This window comes from Pseudochaenichthys georgianus, chromosome 5 (genome assembly GCF_902827115.2).
Source record: "Pseudochaenichthys georgianus chromosome 5, fPseGeo1.2, whole genome shotgun sequence".
In the NCBI taxonomy this organism is placed as follows: Eukaryota; Metazoa; Chordata; class Actinopteri; order Perciformes; family Channichthyidae; genus Pseudochaenichthys; species Pseudochaenichthys georgianus.
This window is the reverse complement of record NC_047507.1, coordinates 21035415-21060742: the sequence shown is the minus strand read 5'-3', so window position 1 is coordinate 21060742 and position 25328 is coordinate 21035415. Positions and strand designations below refer to the sequence as shown.

The 25328-nt window shown below is 41.5% G+C and overlaps 1 protein-coding gene across 1 annotated transcript in view; it reads left to right on the top strand.

Annotated features, from left to right (window-relative positions):
* The window catches only part of tex264a (testis expressed 264, ER-phagy receptor a), a 98949-nt gene that overhangs the window by 12502 nt on the left and 61119 nt on the right, over nucleotides 1-25328 (top strand). The window contains exon 2 of the mRNA XM_034083571.1: nucleotides 258-479. Within this exon, the coding sequence (XP_033939462.1) occupies nucleotides 258-479 (222 nt within the window). The remainder of the gene's footprint in view (nucleotides 1-257; nucleotides 480-25328) is intronic.

Genomic DNA, 25328 nt, shown 5'->3' with positions numbered 1-25328 from the left:
TTTCATGTCATCACATTTGCTCTTTTGTAACATTGCTTTGTGTTTTCTACGCAGTCCATGGATCTCACTGTATTTATACCCCACTACCTACTAAAAAACGACGTCAAAAATGTTACATTTCTTCTCCAACAGAGGGCGTAACCTTGCTGTGTGGTTGTAAATAAATTAGTTTCTGCTGGTGTGAGGTCTCTCTGTAGGGTTTTCAGTGGATTTCTTGCCGTTTAATATATATATATCCTCTCTCTCTGTTCCCTCAGAGGCCAGCAGAAAAATGTCGCTACGTGGTGGGCAGTGTCCTGTGTGAGGGTGAAGAGAAGCCGGATGAAGAACTGCAGAAGTTGTATGAGAAGTATGGCTTCAAGCTGTTCTCTCTGCCTGAAGTGAGCCATGCTGTGACCACCAGCTTCCCCTGCTGCAGCCCTCTGTCTCACGTGGTGGGACCTTACAGGGTCTACCCCAGGCTCACTTCCTACATCGAGGTAAAGACAACACAACGATATGTAGATATACCTATAACACTTGAGTCACCCAGATGCTATTTTAGCCACATCTTACGTTAGTATTTATCTCACACTAGTTAAAGGTCACTTATTATGCAAAATCCACTTTTTCATGCCTTTTACACATAAACATGTGTCCCCGTCAAGAGCTTTTGAAAGTTTCAAGAAAAAAAGATTCTCTCTCTTTTTGTCCTGATCCATTTATATAAAAACCTGTCTGAAAATGAGCTGATCAGATTTGGGCCACTTTATGATGCCATAACGATTTTTTGGCTTGTGTAATCATTAGCCAATCATCAACCAAGGTAACCCCCCTCCCCCCCACCATATCACCTGAAAGGGACTTTCGTGGGAGAAAAAGGTTCCTGTGTCTGATTGGCTGGGCGGAATGCAAACCACGCCCCGTCAAACTCCCAAAATCTTTTGTGAAGCTGCAATTTTATTATCCTCGCATTGCATTATTAGCATTAGCCCAGCGCAGAAACGCAGAGAGACTAACTTATGACAACACAAAATAAAACATGGGAGCGGTGGAGATGAGGAGGTGTCGGCGTTCTGGCCGTTTACTCGGAAGGCTTCAGTACTGGGACTCCCAGCAGCTTCTACTGAAGCCAGTCCCCAACTCCGGGGACTTCCGGCCGGGGATTTTGGGCTGCGGCCTGCCAGTAAACCCAAAGCAGAAGAAGAAGAAGTGACGTCAGCGGCTTCATTTGCCTAATCCACCCCCAGGAACTAATTTCCGGTGTGAACGCGATCTGTACTTAGTTCATGAGAACTAAAGAGTTCTCAGGAACCTTTGTGGGAAAAGTACTTGGTGTGAACGCGCCTATTGTGGGTTTTCTTGACCAAATATCTCGTGTGAGGAGTGGCACCTTATTTTCATCTAAAGTAACAGACAGAGAATCAGCACTTTTGAAACAGAGGGGATTATGGGATGCTACAATGGGTGATCCGTTTGGTATTTGGAGCCAAACACTTCAGAGACATGTTTTGTATATATCTGAGACCTATAATATATTGATGAAAAACAGTATAATAGGGGACCTTTAAAGCTGCAGTTAGTGAATCCGAATGTATCCCTGCTCTTATAAACACAAACTCACTGAAAACAGGTGTGATGACTGAAACGGTGTGTTTGTCTCCAAATGTCTCACATTTTAAGAACACGGTTCCTTTACCATCATTACTTGTTTGATAACCTTCTTCCACATAAAGTGTACACCATCACATCTTCCTTTAGTCTGTTATTGCAGTAGATGGCAATCATCTTGTGAACATATTTGTCCTCTTTTCTACTTCCTGCTTGTCAAAAGACCCCCACTCATGTGTTGTTTAATTCATCACACGAGCAGATGAGGTCTTTAAAGCAGATTAAGAATAGATGAAGTAGAAGGAAATGAAGGTAGGTGTGAGTCCTTGTGTCCATATGCTGGGCTCCATGTCCTCGGGACAGGCCTCAAAAAGCTATTGACATTTACTGATGACATTTACACACACGGATTCATTTGGGAGTGTCCCACTGCATGAATAATGCTCCGCGTGTCCTTCTTTCTGTTTGAGTGCATGCATGTGCGTGCTCACTCATTTATCCATCTGTCTATTTGGGCTTTAGTCTGCTCACAGGAGGTAGGAATGACTCAGTCTGAAATGTACCATCATATCTAGTTAATATGGTGATTTGTTTTTTTCTCCTCTGTCAATGGAACTCAGGTTTCTCATCATCGTGAGAGATAGGGTGATCACACAAGGGGGGTGGCTTTGAGAGCAGAAATGCATTGGTATTCCTCTTTAAATATTGGAACCTTTCTGTATTTTATCAGTAAACTGCAGTGTTTGAATTGCCTGTATAAACCAAATGAATCATCAGCATGTGATTATGGTATAGGTGTAGGGTTTTTCTGTGTTGCATTCATCACAGAAAGTAAAGGGGAAATGATCTAGCTGATGGCATTGTGCATCAGTTGAAACTAACTCTCAGGTTACTGATGATCTGTCAAAGAAAGTAAATAGGCATGCAATATCTGAAAGTGCTTGGTTACATTACATTACATTTAGCTGAGCTTTTATCCAAATCAACTTACAATAAGCGCAATCAATTATTAAGATACAAACCTCTAACAAGGCAACCCATTGTAAGTGCCTGTGCCTTCGTTTCAAAAGGGCTAAACTCTTGTTACATCGTAAACAGGTGGGTTTTCAGTTTGCGACAACATTTTTTTCATGTGTTAATTTGTTCAAAATACATTATAGCTATACAATATTTAATGTGGCATGAGCTCGAACATGAAAATGTAATCTGTCATTTGTGCCCGGTTTGGATTGGCTTATTCTTCACATGCTATGGTCTGCCATGTGTCGCCAGCTGCCACTTTTCACCTGCCCCGTGGTGTTAAACCAAAAAATCCCCCCAGTATCAGCCAGGAAGCTCGACCAACCAGCTAGTTCACAAACAAGGACATCATCCCATATCGACTTTCCAAGCCAGCAAACTAAACTTTTTTTAAAAACTTATTTTGGAGTAGTGATATCAGTCCTGATCTACTTGTTCTAATACTCAAAGTAACACTGTCTGGTCAGCTTAACATTATTTTCACTCTCTTTCATTTTTGTTGTTGTTTTGTCTCTGCGGCACTAACACCCGACTTTGGAGGGAAGGACAAACTCTAACATGTGCACTGACACGGGCTAAACGTTCTGAAAGCATAGAAATAGCATATCTCAGTGTTAAAATATAGTAGTATTCCCTTTAAGGCACTTGTGCTGTTACATAATAATGGCCAGTGTCAGTGTGCATCCTTTTTGAGCATGCAGCCCTGTCCGTCAGGCTAGATGAAGTCCCAGTAGGGAGAGCTTCTGTTTTTGTTCCCTCACTTGTCCGCCATCAGGCAGAAGTGCTTGTCGCAGTCCATCAGTTGACCTGAGTGCTATCACAGGTCATTAAGGAGCCGCTCCTGTATAGCAGATGGGCTATTAACACACTAACATCCAGTTTGAGTTTTGGAGTGGCGAGTGCACTGTGCATACCAGCTAAAGCTAGGCTACTGAATAATGGAACATGGTTAAAAGAGGCTTGGTTAGAAGGTGGTATGTGAATGTTCTATAAATGTTGGCACTATACTATTTGGATGATTAATTGAGTAGGTTTGTAGTATGAGGGACTTTGGAAGCAGGGAAACACTCGTGACGTAGCTCTGTATTCTTTATCCACTGTAGATCCAGCAGAGGTTCTATGTACTGCTTTCAGCGCAATAATATGGCAGCAATTTGCTATGTAAAGATAAAAGTAATAGCATCACCATTTATTTGGGGTTCCTTCCAGAATATGTTTACATCTATTAATACTTATAAACACTTTTTATTCTCATACTGTCTTTATGCCTGGGACTTACATTTTTTGATTGCTAACAACAGTGTAGCTTTTGCGCATATGACAATAAAGGACAATAACCATTGTCATTTTGAATTCCCTTTGTGGTGATGGGCTGGTGTATTTCCTAGTGTTATGTTCCCTATTAGGCTAGGGCAGCGTTTCTCAAAGTGTGGGGCGCGACCCACACTTTACTATACTTTACTATAGCTGGCCCTCTGTGAATTCATAGCTGGACGTCCAATCAGCTCCTGTCTTCACAGACTCGCAGAGAGGAGCTTCTTTCATTTAACCCTTCACATTCAAACAGAAACTGAATAGGCAGATTCAAAGGATTTATTTCTTTGGAAATGTTATTTTAAATACAATTTAATCAAGTTATTTTTGGTAAAACTATTGACAAATATTACTAAAAACATATTTAAAAAAGATATATAAAGAAAAATATAATTTGTTTTAATGTTTTTAAATATTATTTTGTAGAATATCTTAGGCCCTCAGAGACAGGCTCGCCACTGGTAAAAATCTCTCATACACACGTGTGAAACGCTCTCACAGACACACACAACAGCGTTGCAGTCGGGAAGAAAAGCAATGTGGAGCGAGAGAGCAAGAGAGAGAGCACACCTTTATCTATTTAATAAAGTTGTACAAAATAAAGTAAGAAATCATTCCAATGTGTACTATAGGACAGTAAAAAGTTTAAAAGGGGAGTGATTAGTCAAATATGCATAAATAAAAAGAAAGAATGCTAACTAGGTAACATAAGCTAAGAATAAACAAGTTTAAATGATTTGTTGTGATCATATTCTAAAGATGTTTGGATTATTGAAAAGTATACAGCTCCCTTTCATCTGAGTGTTGAGAGCTGTATCCATAAATTCATGTTGGGCTCAAAGTAGGGCTGCTCGATTATGGCAAAAATCATAATCTCGATTATTTGGGTCAATAATTGATATCACGATTATTAAAAACGATTAACTATTTACTTTGAAAAACATAAATTTATTGAAGAAAATAATTTGAAAAGTATGTTTTTAACAGTTGATTACCCTGAACTTTAAGTATAATTCAACTGAAAAACCTATTTAAAAAATAAATAAAATCGTTTTATTTCGATTATGTTGTTTTCATAATCGTTGAAAGCCAAAATCGTAATTGCGATTAAAATACGATTTTAATTGAGCAGCCCTAGCTCAAAGTGCACCAGATTGATGCATCCAACTTCAACATTTAAAAAAAATCTTCCTGGGGGTGCATGCCCCCGGACCCTCGAGGATGTGACGTCCACCACCAAATAAAGCAGGTTAAAATAATTAAATTGCATACATTTTATTTTAGTAAACACTGAAAACGGGTCCCACAGACCCAAACAGCACTCAAAGGTTAAAGGTAGCATATAATAATGTTAAAATGTGCTAAATATATACACTGCAAAAAAACAAAAAAGAGGAGTAAAAGTAGCTCACGACTTGTTTTATTTTTTGAAAGTAACCCTCATCCTAAAAAAAGTTGGAGACCCCTGTTATAGAACGATACATTTGACAATTGTAAGCTTGGCCTACCATTTTATTGGAGCGATGAGGAACAGGTGGGGCTTGAAAAGGCCCACCTGTTCAAAGTGGGGAATGACAGAAAAAGTTTGAGAACCACTGGGCTAGGGGAACTAAAGGGAAGAAACACAACCAGATTGGTATTGGTATAATTATAAGTGATTTATTTTAAGTAGCAGCGGTAAACAAAATGGCAGGCAGGCAGCCTGAAACAAACAAAAGAGCCAAGGGCACACAAGTTTATAAGTAAACAAAAGGAGGACTCAAAAGGAGTCTAAAGGCCCTGACACACCAACCCGATTTTGGGAGTCAGAGGCCGTCAGAGGCTGTCGGGCATTCGCGGCGCCGTAGTCAGGTTGGTGTGTCCCGCACCGTCGACCGTGACACGCCTTATTTGGACTGCCAGACCCGATGCATGGCCGATTCAACATGTTGAATCGGCCATGCATCGGGTCTGGCAGTCGGACCAAATAATCACTCTGATTGGCTGTTTAGCTAGCAAATCAGTGCATGAGAAGCGAAGCGGAAGTGAGGGACGTAAACAAACGATTTAAGAAGGCACACACAGACTGCTATTCATTTTCATCTCATCATGGCGATCTGGAATGATGCAAACGAAGACCTGCTCATCACCTTGATCCAGGAGAGGCCAGCTCTGTATGATATTACGGAGAAAAGATACTCTTCTTCTTCTCTGTCTTCCGGTTGTTGCCTCTTTTGAATGACGAATACACACTACCGCCGCCTGCTGGTAAGGAGAGTTATTGCCACTCACGCACTGAAGTCGGTGCGGTGTGTTCCCGTGCGACACATGGCCAAAACGCAGGAGAACACGGCCAGGCAACAGCCGACTTCAGCGTCGGCTAGTCCTCTGGTGACTGCTTGGTGTGTCAGGGCCTTAAAGGCATACAGGGAAAATAAATACTAGCATACTAAATAAAGAACGAAACAAAACCTCACTTTAACAGTGGTACAACTAACCAAATAATCTATACACAACACTGCTAAACTAAGGGCAACAGTCACAACATCAGATCAGACACTATACTCTAAACACTAACTAAGCTACTCTACACACAAGGTTTACCACAGTTAGCAGAATTCTCTAAGGGCAAGTAGCGAGAGGCGTCTGTTCCTCAACAGAGCCTCCAGAGTGGTGATAGTCGGCAGCCTTTGTACTCCTCCCCAGCAGGTGTGCGCCGGCTGTGCGCTGTGATTGGACGACGTCAATCCAATCACTATCTTCAGAGACGGACCAGGAGATGGGCAGCCAATGATGTTGGAGTAACCACACAGCTCATTTACATAAACACACACACAGCTGAAAACACTCACAGGCAGATTAATGAGCAGACAAACAGCAACCGTAACACCTAGTGAGAACAGATGCCCTGCTTCTAACCTAGAATGAGTTAAATACACAGTCTACATTTCACTGTGTGCTGTACTGTGTACATAAATAGAACAATAATCCAACATCTTTCATTCATTGATTTATTCCATCACATAAAGTATAAATGTCTTATTTAGTAGGCTACATGTAGCTTTGGTCTTCACCAGCGCCTTAGGGGAAATATCCTACTGCTACTCACTCCACTATGTTCAGCAGCTAGTTGCTAACCTTGCAGGTCGTTTGGTGACGGGCAGGTTACAACAAAATACTGTTCCTAGGTTCTTAACCAATGATTAATGCAGTATAAAGCTTGCAAAGGAGTGCCACCCACAAAACTAAGGAGGCCAGACTGTTGGGATGTTTCAAGGTCTGACTCTGTGCCAAGTCTTACAAGCTCAATTTTCTCAGAGACTCTGGTATATCTCCTGCCCTCCTATAGCGCTTCAGTTATCAGAGAGCATAACTTCCCATTTTTCAGTTGAAAGCGTTCTCTCCGGTCCAGCAGCATCATCTCCACACCAGCTTACCTTACCGTATCTCTTCCAAGCACAACATATAAGCTTATATATATACACACGCACAAATGACACACGCACACACACTTACACTGGTGCACACACACAGGTTTAATTGTAGCTTTAAAGCTCTTAAACAGGTGATAGGTGTTCATTTAGTTTAATCCTGAATCATAAGATAACATAAGATAAGATGGTACTTTATTGATCCCAATTTGGGAAATGCTTGTGTTGCAGCAGCATAAAAAGACAAGGCATTGTACAATACAACTCCAAAGACTAGAAATAAACAAGAAACTGGAAAATATACATGTTGAATTTAACATTACAACATAGCAAGGTATTACATAAATATATGACGGATGGAATATTAATATTAAATATTGAACAGATTATATAAATATAAAATGTACAATGTGGTTTTATTCCAAGAGAAGCTATGGAGTAGAGAGTTCTCTTCCAGCCAGAGGTGATTTATTGTACAGTGTTATTGCAGTGGGCAGGAATGTGTTCCTGTATCGGTCCTTGTGACAGCGGAGCTGCAGCAGTCTGTTGGAGAAGGAGCTCCTGTCTGTCCAGCTGCAGGTGGAGAGGATGGGTGGGGGGGGTATCCATGATGGACAACAGCCTGTTCAGTGTCCTCCTCTCCACCACAGCTTCAAAGGGGTCCAGCTTGATGCCAATGACAGACCCAGCTTTCCTGATCACTTTATTGATTCATTTTCATTTTTCATTTCAAACCTTTATTTATACAGATAAAATCCCATTGAGATCATTGATCTCTTTTTCAAGGGAGACCTGCTCACGTAGTTCCACATGAAACATAAAAACATAAATAGAACAACAAAAGGACATCATACAGCATCATTTACAAAATTATCCACATAAACAGGTACCAATAGCTTCCGATTGAGTAGCATCCAACCGAGCTTTAAAAACATTTAGTGGCACCAGATTGTTCAGTTTCCATTTAATTTGCAGACTATTCCAAGACAGAGGAGCTGCACATCTAAATTCTGCTGGTGTCACCGGCTCTGATGCTGCTCCCCCAGCAAAGGAGAGTGCACTGGCCACAACAGACTGGTAGAAGATCTCCAGCATCTTGCTGCATACGTTGCATACGTTGAAGGATCTCAGCTTCCGCAGAAAATAGAGTCTGCTCATCCCCTTCTTGTGCACAGTGTTGATCCTCCAGTTCAGTTCATTGTCTAAGTGCACTCCCAGGTACTTGTAGTCCTCCACAACAGCCACACCCTCTCCCAGAATGCACAGGGGCTGAGGAGAAGGTATCAATGAATGTGTGGGATCAATAGAGATTCTGAGATCTTGATCATTTATGCTCAATAGCTGAGTATTCATGTGCGTCTAAATGGAAGCAGTGAGTTGGCAAAGGCACATGATGTTTGGCGTTGTATCATCTGCTAGTTAAAAAGCCTGATGGTGAAAGAGGGTAAAAAGAACGGATGAAGAAGTAGCTTTCACACTATATTAAAGGATTTGGTCAGGCCCTGTTTGATCTTTGTGAAAGCACCTTTTCAAGAGCTGAAGAATGAAAGTGAACAATCATTGAGGGTGTTATTTTGGTGGCTGCGTCTCCCAATAGCCCCTGTGAGCAGGAACGAGATGAGAAACAGATAGCTCCCGTCCATTTAGTAATCCATGTATCTGAATGAAGCTTAAAGTGTCATGAAAGAGTTATTTTCCGTCTCTTTTCACTCTACACTGTGTCACACCACAGTTCTTTTTGGCTTGCAGGTCCCTCAGCAATTACAATGTAGATCTTTATACCCCCAAGAATATTCCGGGGGTTTATCCTCTGGGGTATTCAACAAATGCACAATTTGGATGTATTGTGTCTATTGATGCTCTGTATGGTTGCTCACATTGTGTTTATAGAATACAAATGTTATTTCAGGAAGAATCATATGCAGTGCTGACAGAACAGTCAAGTTCCAGCTAGGAAGGGTCTGAATTATGTGCGGCAGCAACTCCGAGCCTTTCAGGAGTTTCTCGGTGGGGTCTCAGAGAAGGGGCCGCTTGAACACTCCATAGTTCTGCTTGGGGGACTTGAGTGGTCCCATGGGTAAGGATCAGGAACCTGGAGTGCAGGCATTAGAAAAAATGTCCTGCTTCTTATGGACCATGGTGATTTTTGAGCATTGGACGTCTGTGCTTGACATGAGACACAGCTTTCTTCTGTGAAGGCTCACTAAGCTTGACCTGATGTGAAGTTACCCCTATATTATTTTCTATAGGACACAAGTTCATCATTTTCTAAGAAAGCAATTCCATGCAACACCTGTCTGACCAGATATGGAATAAAGGAAGGGTCGAATATTAAGATCATTAAAATAATGAGGGTTTTGGCTGTTATTTGCTTCTTTTTTTTTACACACTGATTGCTAAAAAGCTGCTTGCTTGTGAGCATTGGCGGATGTGATTTGGTTCTGAAATGAACAACCTGCAAGTGCCAAATGGTGGTAGATTTTCAGTTTTGCCAAACATGATCAAATGGAACAAAAACATTTCTGGCCCAGATCCCTGGGCCAGTTATACTAAAATCTTTGTTAAACTGCCATATGTCTCTATTTTGTGATGTGAGGTTAAACTGATTTTTTCTGTTTTCACCTTTTTTAGGTAGTGCCGCTTTCCTGCTGTACCACTGCAAAGTGTTGATTCCTCACCTCCACTTTGTTCATGGTTTATTCACCAGCCACTCCATCTTTTTTGATGTTATTTTTTGTTATTTGTTGACTTGAAAATAGACATTTGGCCACAGCATCTATATTTCATCCAAATACCTGATTAGGGGTTAGCCGTTGGAACTGCGCTGATTTCAGGTGTACCCATGGAGTAAACAACAACTAACAATGAATTAATTGTGAACTCTGAAGTTATTATTTTGTGTTCTCCTTCACAGTTATTGAGGTTTACTGTCAGCAAATCACAATAGGCTTAGTTTCTAGCAAACTCTAGAAAGTAACTCTTGTTCTTGTTCTTCTGCTTTATATCTCAGTATTTCTCTTGCCCCCTGTTTGTTCAGCTGATATTATATGCTGCCCATCTTTTAAACACCGCAGTTCTTTCACAAACGGCCTCTAAAACAGGCATACACTCAGACAATTAATTAATAAGTATGCTAAATGATCATACATGGTTATGAATCCAATTATTTCCCTCTCTACGTCAGGTGAAGGAATCTGCCCACTCACTGTCTCACATCCCAGCATTTCTGAAAATCATTCCTTGTATTTAACCTTTTTTCTATGGCATCTAGCTGTCAAAGCTACATGCAGGTACTAGTTTGAAAATGACACACTTGCAGATAACAAATCTTTTTTGGCTTTGTTCTACAGGACTTTGACACCCACCCACAGAAGCCTCTGGGCTCATAGATAATACTGCTTTCAAGAGTATCTAATTATCTATCCAGGATTATTTTGAGGCATTGTTCAGATAGTGCTTTATTCATTCTGGTTCTACCTGTCTCACTATACACATTTTTTAGTTAATGCAATATGCTAATAGGCATATTAATTATTTTGCATGGATGCTGGATGTTTTCAGTTAAAAGGTTATATTTTGACACAAGGCATGCAGGCAACATACAGTATCTGAGTGCATACACTGCAATCACACAAGATGAGTCTTTGGGAGTAGGCTGTCAGTAAACTATTCTCGAGGAATAGTTTGGCTTGGGGGAATTGTACTGTTTTCTTACTCACCCCGAGTTAGTCAAACCTACATATCCCTTGTTATGTATTAAGTTAACTCTCTTTATTTTTTGGATCAAAAGGCAGATTTTCAGCATATGGTTTCATCAAACTGCAAGCCATCACAAGCAGCCATTTGTCTCACCAGAATGAAATAATAATAACCCTTTTTAAATATTTTAGTGCTTGAAAAAAACCGATTTGCTGTCTAGTGACATGGTAACCAATATGAGGCACTTACTAGCAGCAAACCACTGACCCTAACTCCTAGTTTCCACCGGGTCCGTCTGCGGCGCGTTACGGCTGCGCCGTGGTTTTGGTCCGGCCTCCTCCGGCGTCATACCCTACTGGGCGAGTTTCAGAAGCATTACGGAAGCGGAGCATCTTGCATACCGGCTCGCAGTTCTTGTTGATTCGGGCATATTTCCTGGACATTTGTACTTCTACAAGAAAGTAAATAGGTTACATAGTTAAATGGTTTATTTTTGTGTCTGTTTAAATCATGTTTATTGTTGTTATTTCCTATTTTGTTGTGTTGTAGACTACAGACATAATTAATAATAATTGTAATAGTCCAGTTAAAAACAACATGAATCAAAGATGGGTTGCTGTATTTTAGTGGTAAAAAAAATGCATTCATCATCATAATTATTCTATATAATTTACACACAGTGCCTTGTAAACCGAAGGAGAACGCTGGTGTTGTCCTTGTAAAAAAGATTCGTTGTGTCATATAAAATCAAGTGTTTTTCCACTTCCCAGTGGTGAGCCGTCAGGGCCCTCTAGGCCCTCTGTGAGGGCCTAAGATATTCTAAAAAATAATATTTGAAAACATTAAAAAAAAAAACAACATTTTTTTTTATATGTTTTTGTTGTTACATTTTTCATTAGTTTTACCAAAATAACTTGATTTAATTGTATTTAAAATAATATTTCCAAAGAAATAAATCCTTCGAATCTGCCTGTTCAGTTTCTGTTGGAATGTGAAGGGTTAAATGCCGTCTCTGCGAGTTATGTGAAGACGGGAGAGCTTGTTGGTCCCTCTCTACATTCACAGAGGGCCCGCTATAGAGAGGCGAAGTCCCTCCCTTTCCGGGAGCCTCCATGGGACCCCGGAAGCGTAAAATTATACATTGAAGTCAATGGAGAGAGAAAGGTTATCTTTTGATCCCGTTTCAATTGTGCCACGAATGACACATATGATGTTTGTCAATTTAAAAGAATATTTTGCAAGTCAAAAAAATTAAAATGTGTCGTAAAACTGTGACGTTACACATTTTTTTGTGTGAAACCGCTGAGTGAACTAAGGGGCTCTTGGTCTCGCACAATACGCGTCACCATCACAAAGATGGCCGTCACGTTAGCAAATTTCACCTGTTTCTTTCAGAATGAGAATAAAAGTATAAAACGAGGTGACTACAAGTCTGGACACGTTGAGAGCTGTACATACACGAAAGGGGAGTTATTCGGTTCTGTAAGAGCAGCGGGACCGGCTTTACAAGATGTTGGTGAGTAATATGAGTGCAATGTGTAACGTTAATGTCAGCTAGCTAACATTAGCTAACAAGGTACACTAACGTGTTTTGTTTCAGTAACTAGTGTTCTCCTTTAGAACTTCGTGGTCTGTGTGTGCTGTGGATAACATTAGTGTTCACAAGAACAAGGTACACTCCCGTGTTTTGTTTTAGTTGCTCTTCAGATTGAAGCGGCCAGTTTTATATCGACTATACTGTATGTGTGATCTCCTTTTACATCTCGTTGTGTCATTTGAGTTTATTTGCTGTGTGTAGATTCAAGGGTTTTGGTTATCTTGTCAATTTGTTTGGTTATCCAGGCACAGCTGTGTGTGACTCCCTCGGGTACACTGGTATGTGTTTTCCTAATGTAGAGAGCATTGATTAATTAATAAACTACACACTGAGTCTAGATCCTGACCAAATCCTTTTTTATTGTTGATCAAATGTTTTTCAAAAATGTATTCATACACATTTAGAAAAATACAATGTACAATCACAACCAGTACAACACACATTACAAAAAATACAGAAAAAACAAACAATAACAACAATCAGACAAAACTATGGAAAAATAACCCCTCCCACCCCCAGATCCGGACCATCCTTGTATTATTGCTCATTCAATCTATTATAGCATGCTAACAAACATGGTACTTTCTTTATTTGTACAGATCTGCATGGGAGACGATGGCGCGATGCAGAGCGCTGTCTGTGATTGTGCACGGGGGATGTACAAATGCAGCCACGCTGCAGCATTGGCAATATGTGCCATGTGGCAGATCAGCTCCACAGATGTTGAGTGCCAGTGGAGGAAGCTTGGCACTTCCAAAGTAGTCCAGCCGGTGTCTCAACTTTACCAACAGTGAGAGGAGACATACAACCCACTGGCCAGAGACATCGCCACTCAGGATGTAGACTGGTTCAGGTCTGCACTGAGGGGCGCACAGTGTGGCATGGCATGGCTTTTGTCACCTGAGCCAGAGCCGCGGCCTCAACATCAGGCCATTGTCACCGTGCCGGAGCTGGTGAAGGGGGTCGGGGGCTTGAGGCAATTCTTGCCTCAATGCGACTGAGCAGAGACCAGCAAGCTGCCATCCAGACAGCCACCGGAGGACAGCGGACAAAGTGGCAGTTACACAGGCGGGGCAGGTTGACAGCCAGCAAGTTTGGTGCTGTGCTGCGGTCGGGACTTTCATCCACTCCATGCGCGTCCCTCATGAAGAGGGTGCTCGGGGGGTACAACTTGGACGGAGTCATGGCTGTCAACTGGGAGGTTGTAAACGAGGCCGAAGGGGTGAAGGCTTTTGTGCAGGCCTATCAGGAGACAGTGTTCGAGTCTGGTCTCTTTGTGAGTGAGTCGGTGTTTTGGGAGCATCCCCCGATGGACTTGTGCAGCCATCTGCCCTGCTGGAGGTGAAGTGTCCACCATCATTATATAGGATATATATATATATATATATATATATATATTTGTATACATATCTGTAAATTGTATAATTTTTTTTGATTTAAAAGTAGTTTTGATCTCTGTCTATAAACACAAACTGAGTAAGATTGACAATAACCACGGCAGACTGTCCAAAACTGGATTTGAGGGTCCACCTCCCCCACCCCGTCCCCAGAACTACACATGCTGGCTATTGTGTTTCGCAACATGTTCTCTATCTATGGCACGTCTCTACTGGGAGTTGTAGTTTGTAGTTGTAGATGTTTTCGTATTTCCCATAATAAGAAGTTGCCAGTATTAAACTGTGTACATCCCTGGAGGTTTAGGGGATAAGAAACACATTTAAAACATATAATTAATAAATGGGTGAAAATTGCTTGTGCCCATAATGGGCAGCATTAATATATATACACACATGCCAGCTAAGGTCAGAAGAGCTTTATTTAACAGCTGGTCTTATGTTTGTGACCCCTCCTGTTGTTAATTGATAACATTACATTACATTCCATTAATTGATAAGCCTGAAACATGCACTTGTCAAGGTTCAGAGGCAAATTTTGCAAATATGGCAGTAGCCATCGATCAGCTTAAGATAAGATATACTTTATTGATCCCAAGTTGGAACATTTACGTTACATCAGCATGTGTAACAGTTGTAAATATGCAGTGGTGTTTATTTGTAAATCATTTAGTATAATCACACAAATTCTGTGTTTTATATTTAACAATTCTGTGTTCTTTATTTATTGATTGTTCAATACCTGACAAGGCCGGAGATGAAATATCTACATACATCTTATAAGAGTATAATACATTATGTATAATATCAGTTAAAATAAGTGCTTCAACATAGTTAACATTGCTGGAGGTATGCACAAATATTGATAGATGTCTTGTAATGCACTATTGAGGAACCTGCGACCCAAGTTTTTCATTCAATGCATAACTACACCGTTTGTGAATATGATATGTCAATAAACCTTAAAAAATCTTGAAATCTTGAAAGGGATGTGCAAAATAGTCATTATATACAGTCTTTAATTAACTATTAGTAGAGAATAACGAGTAATGAATATACTTTATAGGGATCCTATTAATATCTAATAATAGAAATAATGAAATTCAATAACATGCTTTAACCACTAGGTGTCCCTTTATATCAGCTGTGCACCTTTATGGTGTAAATACAGCCTATCTACCAATTGGATCAAATATAAAAGTCAGCCGAATTAGTGTTGATACTGCAAGGAGACGTATTGTGTGAAAAGAAATGTAAGATGTTGTTTAATGGCTGATATATTTATGATCCACGTCCAAGCCCCCAGGAAGTGAGCCGGAATCTGATGAGAATATTCGTGCTGGTCAAATGGCGGTACTACACTTCCTTTAGGTTGCTGGGCCCGGAAACACTTTTTCCCATTGACTTACATGGGGAAAGAGTGGTCTGTAACTCGTTGGATAATTTTTTTTAAACTAAATAAACTACCCAGTATGGACGTTTGTATAGCCCTTATTAAAAACATTCGTTCCTCAAGTTTGTATTATTTCCCTCGGCATTATGAACGTGCATCTAACCCACGGGACCGCGCTGCCCGGCACGTTCAAGTTACGTGTTCAGTACTACATGAGTTTCTCTTTACCTATGGATGCACAATAACAACGGACCCTTATCGCCTTACTGCCAGCCCACGGAGCTGTACTAATGGATATATTGCACATGTTTGCTGTAATTCATCATTTGTAAAATATTATACTACATGGGCTGTATGATGTAAATCTTGTACCGTAAATGTTGTATTAAATAAAGTTAATATTACCGACGTAGATTAACGTTCCTGTAGCTTCTTATTGCACTTGCAATTGTTTTAGTTACTTGTGGGCTACTTAACATGAATAATCACAGTTACTATCCGTTTACTCACATCACATTTCAAAAAGAAATAGGCTATTGTTATTTTAACTCCACCACAGTAATCCATCATCGGCTTTACTTTTTAGATAAAGTTTTAACTCACAATTGATCATAACGGGCTTCAACATATACATTTTTATACATTACCAAGTGGTTTCATGTACAACCCACACAAGTATCATGCTAAATGAAGCTCTGTTGCTTGGATATCACTAGAATCTGATGTCAGCGTAATATAAAAGTACATAACGATTGATGTGTAATTTAGCATAATTTACTATCTAGCCGCTAGCTGCTAACTGCCGCCTCGTTAATATAAATCCAGTACCATGCTGTCATGAACGTGCGGTGCTGTTACGTGTACGCAAATTGACGTGCTTGATGTGAACGAGCATTTTGGTTAAAGTTGCGCATTCTCTATAAGTGCACATACGGGTACTTCTCAGGCATGCTGGGTAATCTAATCTGTGACGTTTCGCTCTCTCAAAAGTTGGGCTATTTTGTCATCATGCGCCATTGAGCAACTCTCATAGGAATGAATGAGGCCCCGCCTCCCACGCTGTATCCAGTTCTTATTATACATCCATGTCCACGTCACGTTTTCAGTTCCTCATGTTTGTCTAGAAGTCTTCTCATCAGGGCTCTATAAATACAGAACTACGGCAGATATGTAATATTTAATGCAGCCGAACCGTGTATTACAATGCCGTTATGTGATGACTTTCAAAGAGAAAAGCAAGCACACTCGGAATAAAGTATTTTATTTTTTAAAAATGTTTTCGGTCTGTTTCCGGTATTTGTTAATGACGATGTGCTGTGAGATGTGAGACTGGAATTGCACAGGGGAAAATAACGTATCTTTAGATGCAGATTTTGTTAAACTAATACGTTTGCGCTGTGGACCAACACTATACATTGACGGGGAAGGGGGTAGCAATAAAGATAACCATTAAACAGTTACACAACATAACAGAAATAATATCGATAGCAGCGTCCCTAGCAACCACCTTGGTAACAATGAAGACGTTCTATGGACGCAATTTCCTGAAGTAATCTTCGTAATAACTAGCAAACTAAAGATCATGTACATCCACTGCACACATAATCTGAAATAACAACTCATATTTCTCGCATCAAATTACATCAAAACGCATTTTAATGGCCAAACTAACTTTAAAATAGGCATTTTCCACCGAGAATAAAACGAAGTTCGGCCATGTTTTTTTTTTCTGCAGGGAGAAATTTGAAGATCACGTGACATAAACGCCAGCCATTAGGCACATTCACACTGCGGTACTTTTCCCACAAAGGTTCATGCGAACTTAGTTCAAGTCCAGTCCAGTCCCCGGCCGGAAGTCCCCGGAGTTGGGGACTGGCTTCCGAGTAAATCGCCAGAACGCCGACACCTCCTCATCTCCACCGCTCCCATGTTTTATTTTGTGTTGCCATAAGTTAGTCTCTCTGCGTTTCTGCGCTGGGCTAATGCTAATAATGCTAATGCGAGGATAATAAAATGGCGGCTTCACAAAACTTTTTGGGAGTTTTACGGGGCGTGGTTTGCAATCCGCCCAGCCAATGAGAAATATAGCTCTTTTCTCACAAAAGAGCCGCTCGAAAGTCCCTGCTAGCAGGGACTTTCGAGGGGGTAAAAAGGTTCGCATGAACTCATTTTAGTACCGGCTCTTTTTGGTGTGAACGCGATCATGAACTAAGTTCGCATGAACCTTTGTGGGAAAAGTACCGCAGTGTGAATGCGCCTCTTGGAATTAATGGTGAAAAATAAACGGGGTTTGTCAAACAGAGCACATGGCGTAGTCCTAAACGATAGCTGGGGATTCTGGGTAGTGTAGTGTCTTCTGCCATCCTTTACTCCGAAAAAATATTTGTTTCTCCGAATCGAAGGGGAAAAATACAAAAGCATTGCACACAATTTAAACCAATCAATGTTGTGTAATTTACAAGGATAATCTGGTGTTTTTTAGTCGATGAGTAGTGCAGATATCACTGTAAAATCAATCGACAGTAAGGGGAATACTTACTTCCGGGTGTACAATTCTCCGTTATCCAATGAGAATGGACGCTCACATTGCCTTTAAGGGCAGCTGACACAAACGAATGCCATGTTTCCATGAGCGTCAAATCCCACCGCAGATGGGAATACATTGCAATCAGTTGAAAAGCTATTTGCGTCCCTTTATGAAGCTGAAGGAGCCTAGGAGCGTCACAACTGCACGCCACGGACACTGACCAAACGTCGCTCCTGGACGATTATGGAGTGAGTGTGTTGTTGCAGACGCCGTGGCGCAGACGCCGCGGCGCAGACGCAACGCGGTGGAAACTAGGGGTAATGCCCCTCAATGCAGTGGTGCACACTGTCTGGGGTGTCATCAAGCATGATGAGGTTTTACACGCTGACCCTTCCAGCTTGATTTTGTCAGGCAATGAGAACTTTAAATCAGCCCAAAGGGACATGGTTTCAGGGGGAAGGCGTGGCAGGATTATACATCTTTAATGCCTCCTGGTCTCAGGGCGGAGACTCCCCTAATGGCTCTCTGTTCAGAAATGTCTGCATGGATAGAGCCGGATAGCAGGGGTTGTTGCTATTATGGCAATCTTAGTGTGAGTTTGTGAGTGAGCATGTGTCTCCGTGGCTGATTGCTTGGCAGCTTTCTGAACATTTTAATCAGAGGAGATACCAGCCTGTCTGATTTATTTGTCTGTGTGCTTTAAAATGCAGGTTGTGGTGAGAGAGAGATAAAACTCCTGTATTATTAATGCTGTCATTCCTTGGCACCGTTTCCTCCATTACATTTTTTTTTAACATTTATTTTGTTTTATGGGGTTAAAGTCCAGTAGTGGAGGCAGCCTCTGACATGCAATTCTTCATATTGTTTGTTTACAAGTTTGTTATCCCTTCACTCTGCCGTTTGACAGTCTGCGGAGGAAACACTTTGCTGTAGATGTACAAGGCTATATTTAGACACCAATGACGCTCATGACAGTTTCATCACTTTTTTCTTTTCTTTCCTCCCACAAACTGAGCTATGAAGTGTAGAAGCCCTTTGTACACACTGGGCTCTTCCCAAAATATCATACAACGCCTGCTTTTCTGTTGCTGTGCCACACTTTCTGAAAACTTCTGCATTTCTCTCATTCAGTTATTATTTGTTTTTCATCCAGAGCCTTGTACTTGGTTACATCTAAACCTTGTGTTATTCTTAACATCCATCTCCCGGAGCACAATTGTTGCATCCTTTTAAGGCAATACATGGGAAAGAGTAGGAGGAATATCATATTTTGCCAAAAACGGCTTCCACTCGTAGGCTTTTCTAATCTGGGACATTTATAAATCTGATTTCTTAAACCAAAAAAAATAAATAATAGGTTCCAACAAAATATAATTGTCTATGTTATGTGCCAGTCTATTAAAGGAACATTTTTAACTTTTTGGAATGGTTACACACTATTTTCTTTTTTCGACACATTGCTGTTCATTATATAAACATTAGAGCCGGACGAGCCTTTTCCTATTTTTTGGCCCCTGGCTGTTGCCTCATGTTTAGCATATACATGAGAGTGGAATCGATCTTCCCATCTAATTATTCACAAGAAACCAAATGACCGTAATTCCTAAATTGCCAACGGTTCTTATTTGATTTACCTTTCAATATCATGTTGTAAACCTTTAAGCACTCCTGTGCTTGAATAATTCTGCTCGTCCTGTGACGTGGGTCTTAAGGCTCTCTTAGTGACAGTCCAGTGGAGCAGTAAGTGAGGTTGATGGCAGACAGAAATGTTTGTGCTGCTCTTATTGATTCCGGCTTCCCTCCTGGCTCTGGGAAACTCTTCCCTCTGAAACTCTGGCCAGGTATCACACACCATGCTGCCAATTAGACTCTGTCTTAGAGCACACTGACAGGTTGTGTTTTTACTGTTGTATATGTGACCTGTGTGTATTTCCGTCAACCTTCTCTACCGTGTGCGCGTTGTTTCTGTTTGGCGGGCTGTTAAATCGGCCTCTCTCGTTTTTCTGACCTTATCAGCCTCACTTATTCATATGTGGATAACGGTTGCCATAGCAATAATGTCACTAAAGCACAATGTATTTTTTTCTTTTAAAACTCCTTTGATAAGCATTAGATGGAAATGAGTGCATGTGAAGGTTTCAACATGTCCTCACAGTTCTGGTCACTTTTTAAACGTGCTTTACAGCTGTGATGAATACATCTGTAACACATTATGTTTCCTTGACATTCAATGCTAACTTTATCTTACGGAGATTTAAACAATTGCTAAAACCTGGCAGCTAATAATGGTCCATTTAAAGGGGGTCTTTCAACTGCACGGAGAATGGCAGCTTGATGTGAGACCAGGGTAAAGGGAGCGTTAAAAACTAGCGAGGTTACATGGCGTTCAATAGTCCCTCTCCACACAAACGTCTTCTCACAAATTGTGTGTGTGTGTGTGTGTGTGTGTGTGTGTGTGTGTGTGTGTGTGTGTGTGTGTGTGTGTGTGTGTGTGTGTGTGTGTGTGTGTGTGTGTGTGTGTGTGTGTGTGTGTGTGTGTGTGTGTGTGTGTGTGTGTGTGTGTGTGTGTGTGTGTGTGTGTGTGTGTGTGTGTGTGTGTGTGTGTGTGTGTGTGTGTGTGTGTGTGTGTGTGTGGTGTGTGTGTGGTGTGTGTGTGTGTGTGTGTGTGTGTGTGTGTGTGTGTGTGTGTGTGTGTGTGTGTGTGTGTGTGTGTGTGTGTGTGTGAAGTAGCTTGTTCTCCAGATAACTAGGTGAGGTGTATTGACTTGATTTCAGCATATTACATCCAGCTAAGTCGGCAAGGACATCTTGGCCTTTCATAAGAAGTTCACAGCCTTTAAGAAGCGATTCTACAGAGGGTCTTTGGCCTCAGTGAGTCTGTCGGTTTGAAGTAGCAGACAGTGACCGATTGGGGTTGAAAAGATTACTTATCTTTGCGTCATCGTACTAACAGAAGGTAGTAGTCTCATCCCAGGCAGGAGGCTCTGTGGACATGTCAAAGAGCAGATTGAAGAGGAGTTTTTGTAAACCATTGTATTGACTTACATCAGACATAATTGTCACTCTTTCTGTTTTAAGGTAAATGTATCCTACACACAGGGTTGCACATTGAAATGCAACATATACTGTAGTCCCTTTTTTTATATAGTCAAATGAAACAATAAAAACAATTATTTTAAGGTATACAGAGGATCAGTATCTGATTTGTAGTCTTGTGGTGCAGTGTAATATTTGATATGGTGGATATGAACCATGTGCACAACTTTCTAATCTGAATATGCAGTGTGAACATAAACTCATGATGCTTAATAGATATTGAAAGGTTACAAAGACAAGATGTGACATTTTCCCCCAAATAACTAATTTCTAAACAGATGGCATAATATCTTCCTGAACCCAATGGGGCTGACCCTGTGCCATATGGTTTTTACCAGATGGAGACACTTCTTTCATCGTCCTTCTATTATTTGTACAGAGGGTTTTCATCTTACTTTGTTTAAGTAATGTCTTGTTTGTTTCTGTTATGGAAACGGTGGAAATCCAAACACCGTGACGACCTCCAAACCTATCAGGCTCTCCTCTCCTCTTTCTCTGCTTCAATCTCTCAGGCAAAAAGCACTTTCTTTCAAGACCAGATCCAATCTTCCTATTCCAATCCTAAAAAACTATGTTCCATCTTCTCCACCCTCTTGGACCCCCCCAAAGCCCCTCCCCCCTCCTCCCTTCTGTCAAGCGACTTTGTTAACCACTTTGAAAAAAAGGTTGATGATATTCGCTCTTCTTTTTCTGACTCACCTTTACTCACCGCTGGGTCACCAGACCCTCCTTCCACCCGCACACTAACCTCCTTTTCCCCTCTCTCGCCAAGTGAGGTTCCTACCCTCATTACCTCTGCCCGCCCCACCACCTGTCCTCTGGATCCTATCCCTTCAAACCTCCTTCAGACTATCGCTCCTGATATTCTACCGTTTCTCACCCATTTCATCAACACTTCTCTCACTTCTGGTCACTTTCCAAACATTCTCAAGGAGGCAAGAGTAAACCCTCTCCTAAAGAAACCCACTCTCAACCCGTCTGATGTTATAAACTACAGGCCTGTCTCCTCTCCTCCCGTTCCTGTCCAAAACACTTGAACGCGCTGTCTTTAAACAACTCTCCTGTTATCTCCATCAAAACAACCTTCTGGATCCGCACCAGTCTGGTTTCAAGGCAGGTTACTCAACAGAACTGCCCTCCTTGCTGTCACTGAGGAACTGCACACTGCTAAAGCAGCCTCCCTCTCCTCTGTAATCATCCTGTTGGACCTGTCTGCTGCATTCGACACGGTGAACCATCAGATCCTCTTTCGCACTCTCCAAGAACTTGGAGTTTCAGGCTCTGCACTTTCCCTCATCACCTCATACCTCAAAGACCGTACCTACAGGGTTACTTTGGAGAGGGTCCGAGTCCGACCCTTGTCAATTAACTACAGGGGTCCCTCAGGGCTCTGTTCTTGGTCCCCTCCTCTTCTCCTTGTACACAAACTCGCTCGGATCTGTCATTAGCCCGCATGGTTTTTCATACCACTGCTACGCTGACGACACCCAATTAATTCTGTCCTTTCCCCGTTCAGAGACCCAGGTCGTCGCACGCATCTCTGCTTGTTAGCTGACATCTCTCAGTGGATGTCTGCTCATCATCTCAAGCTCAACCTTGACAAAACTGAACTGCTTTTCCTTCCGGGGAAAGATTGTCCCACTCTTGACCTGACTATCAACATCGGCACCTCTGTTGTTTCCCCGACCCAGACTGCAAGGAATCTGGGTGTGATCCTAGATAACAACCTGTCCTTCACTGCAAACATCGCTGCTACAACCCCCTGCTGCAGATACACTGCTGCGAGGGGGACCAAGTTCCCATCAGCAAAAACCGTGGTTTGCTATCCTGGCTCCAAAATGGTGGAATGAGCTCCCCATTGACATCAGGACGGCAGAAAGCTTACACACCTTCCGGCGGCAGACTGAAAACTCATCTCTTTCGACTCCACCTCGAGCGATAGAATTACTAACAAAGAACTGGCTAACAGAGCACTTATATACTAATAAGGACTGGCTTATCTATAGCCAGATGAGTAGCACTTGAAATACTTGGTTCTATGAAACCTGATCAGCTAAATGCAATGTAAATGTAATGTAATAATGGTTCATTTTGGATTATTAGATTGTTTATGGTGTTGTCACAGTTAATTGTTCATAGAAAAGATAATTAAGTTGTAATGCATATTTAAGATGATATCTTTATTTGCAAAAACTACTGGTAAACTAATATTCTTTTTTCTCATTACATTGGTGGGGTCTTTGTGCTCTGTCGGGCTGGAGTCTTCTTTAAAATGTAACCTGAGCCGGGGTCAGGCCAGACCAGAATGGGTCTCGGCTTCAAGTTTTTGGCCTGATATAAACTTTAAAATCAATAACAGGAGTCATCCTAGCATTAAGGTATCTCTCGGATGACACTATGTGCAGTGCTTTGGAAGAGTTTTACAAAAGGAGCGAGACAAATGAAAAAGCTTGTGTTTTTACTGTTTTTTTTATAGTACTTGTCTGCTGTGTAATCCCTGGTTAAGCACGCTCCCCTTATTGTAGTTGTAGGTGCTCTGGCAGTGTCATCCCAGAATAACTAAGCAAGCGAGAGGTGGAACCTGCCTCACTGCATTTTAAATTCCCACCATGTCTGCTCCACAGCCACAGTTCTCACTTCAATCAAAGGTCGCACAATTGATGGGCAAACCTTGATCTGGATCTCAGACATTGTTCTGACCTCCATTGTCAGAAGCACATTGTCCTTTGGACCACTTGAATCCAGTCCTTTCTAACAGTCATTCTGCCTCCCTGGCTGTCCCGCAGTGAAAAGGTCACAGTTCCTTACCACTGTGGGTGAGCAAATATTTAATAGATGCCACCCCTGTGGGTGCAACACACGGCAGCTAATCCACAACCCTCCTGGCAGTGGAGACACCGGATAAGAGAAGGAGCAGAGGTGGTAAAGCAGATCAGCTGGTGGCATTTCTTAAAATGTGTCACTTGTTTTGATTCTACTGTCTCCTAATATCATAGCTGCAGATCTCCTTCTAAGTGTGTTTGTTTGTTTTCCAGTGGATGCATACTAATATGCTGGGTTTATGTAAAGTAGCCAAACAGACACGCACTAGCCTTTGGGCACTTCTGTACCAAGAGCAGGGGAAAGCAGTAATATTATTTGGGGAGACGGGGCATGCTGCGATTATGTTGCAAAAGTGTTATTATTCTGGTAACACTATGCTGGTTGAATGCAATTTGTTCAACAATAATACTTGTTTCATTGTGTCTGTTGAACATTTGCTTTGGAATTTACTATAATTATACTTTGCGTATGAAGCAGTGGGTGCTTGCCCTGTCTCATTTGGCGAACTTGTACAACCCTGTGAGGCTGACAAGTGAGCGGCCCAGACCAAGCAAGGAGGCAGAGGCAGAACGTCCAAAAATATAACCCGACGTGGGCATTTATTAAAATCATGTGCACAAAGTTCACAGCCTCAATCCTGCTGTTCTCCTTGCACACATCCTGCAGCCACAAGGATCTCACACACCCCCAGTTACAAGGAAACAGCACCTAAATATACACATACTAACAAGACACAGGTGAGGGGGGAGGAGACAACACAGGACACCAGGTGCATACATCATCAGCCACAGACATCAACATATTATTTGCACCCTGATTACTCTCAACCGCTGTCATCCTTACACCAGCATAACTACTCTCGGCGCTCTCGCAAACTCCCCTATATTTTCAGGCGGAGCCGAGGACCCGACCAGCACCTGCCAGACGACATTCCAATAAATACGGTTTAATCAGTTAAAAAATACTACCTCAATAATTAGTATAAATTATGTGCACATATGTAATGTCAACTGTACTGTGCAATCACGCTAATAAAGTGCAATATTACCCGGCCTGAAGCCGTCAGTCCATAGTGACGAAGTTACCTTCGTCACAAACCCCATCTCACAAAAACCAACCGAGGTGGTGGTTTTGTTTTGCTTTAGGCCTATGAGAAGTTTATTTTACGGTAGGGTACAGCTTTTTAATAATCAAACCTCAGATGATGTTATGTCTGAGACAGAGCAATAACAAGTGTCAATTAGCCCTCCTATCGACGAGGCTCTGCAATCGACAGGTAGGGCACAAACTTTCCACCTCACAGTAATGAGGGCTTTATGATGGGGAGATACTTCCTTGTTATATCAGGGAACCATGTTATACAAATAACATTATGTTTGACTGTTGTCTGTGAAAGATATAAAAGAATGGTGCTCTCTGAAGCGTAACCCCCAGCTCTAATAAACAGAGCAGGAATAATCAGGTC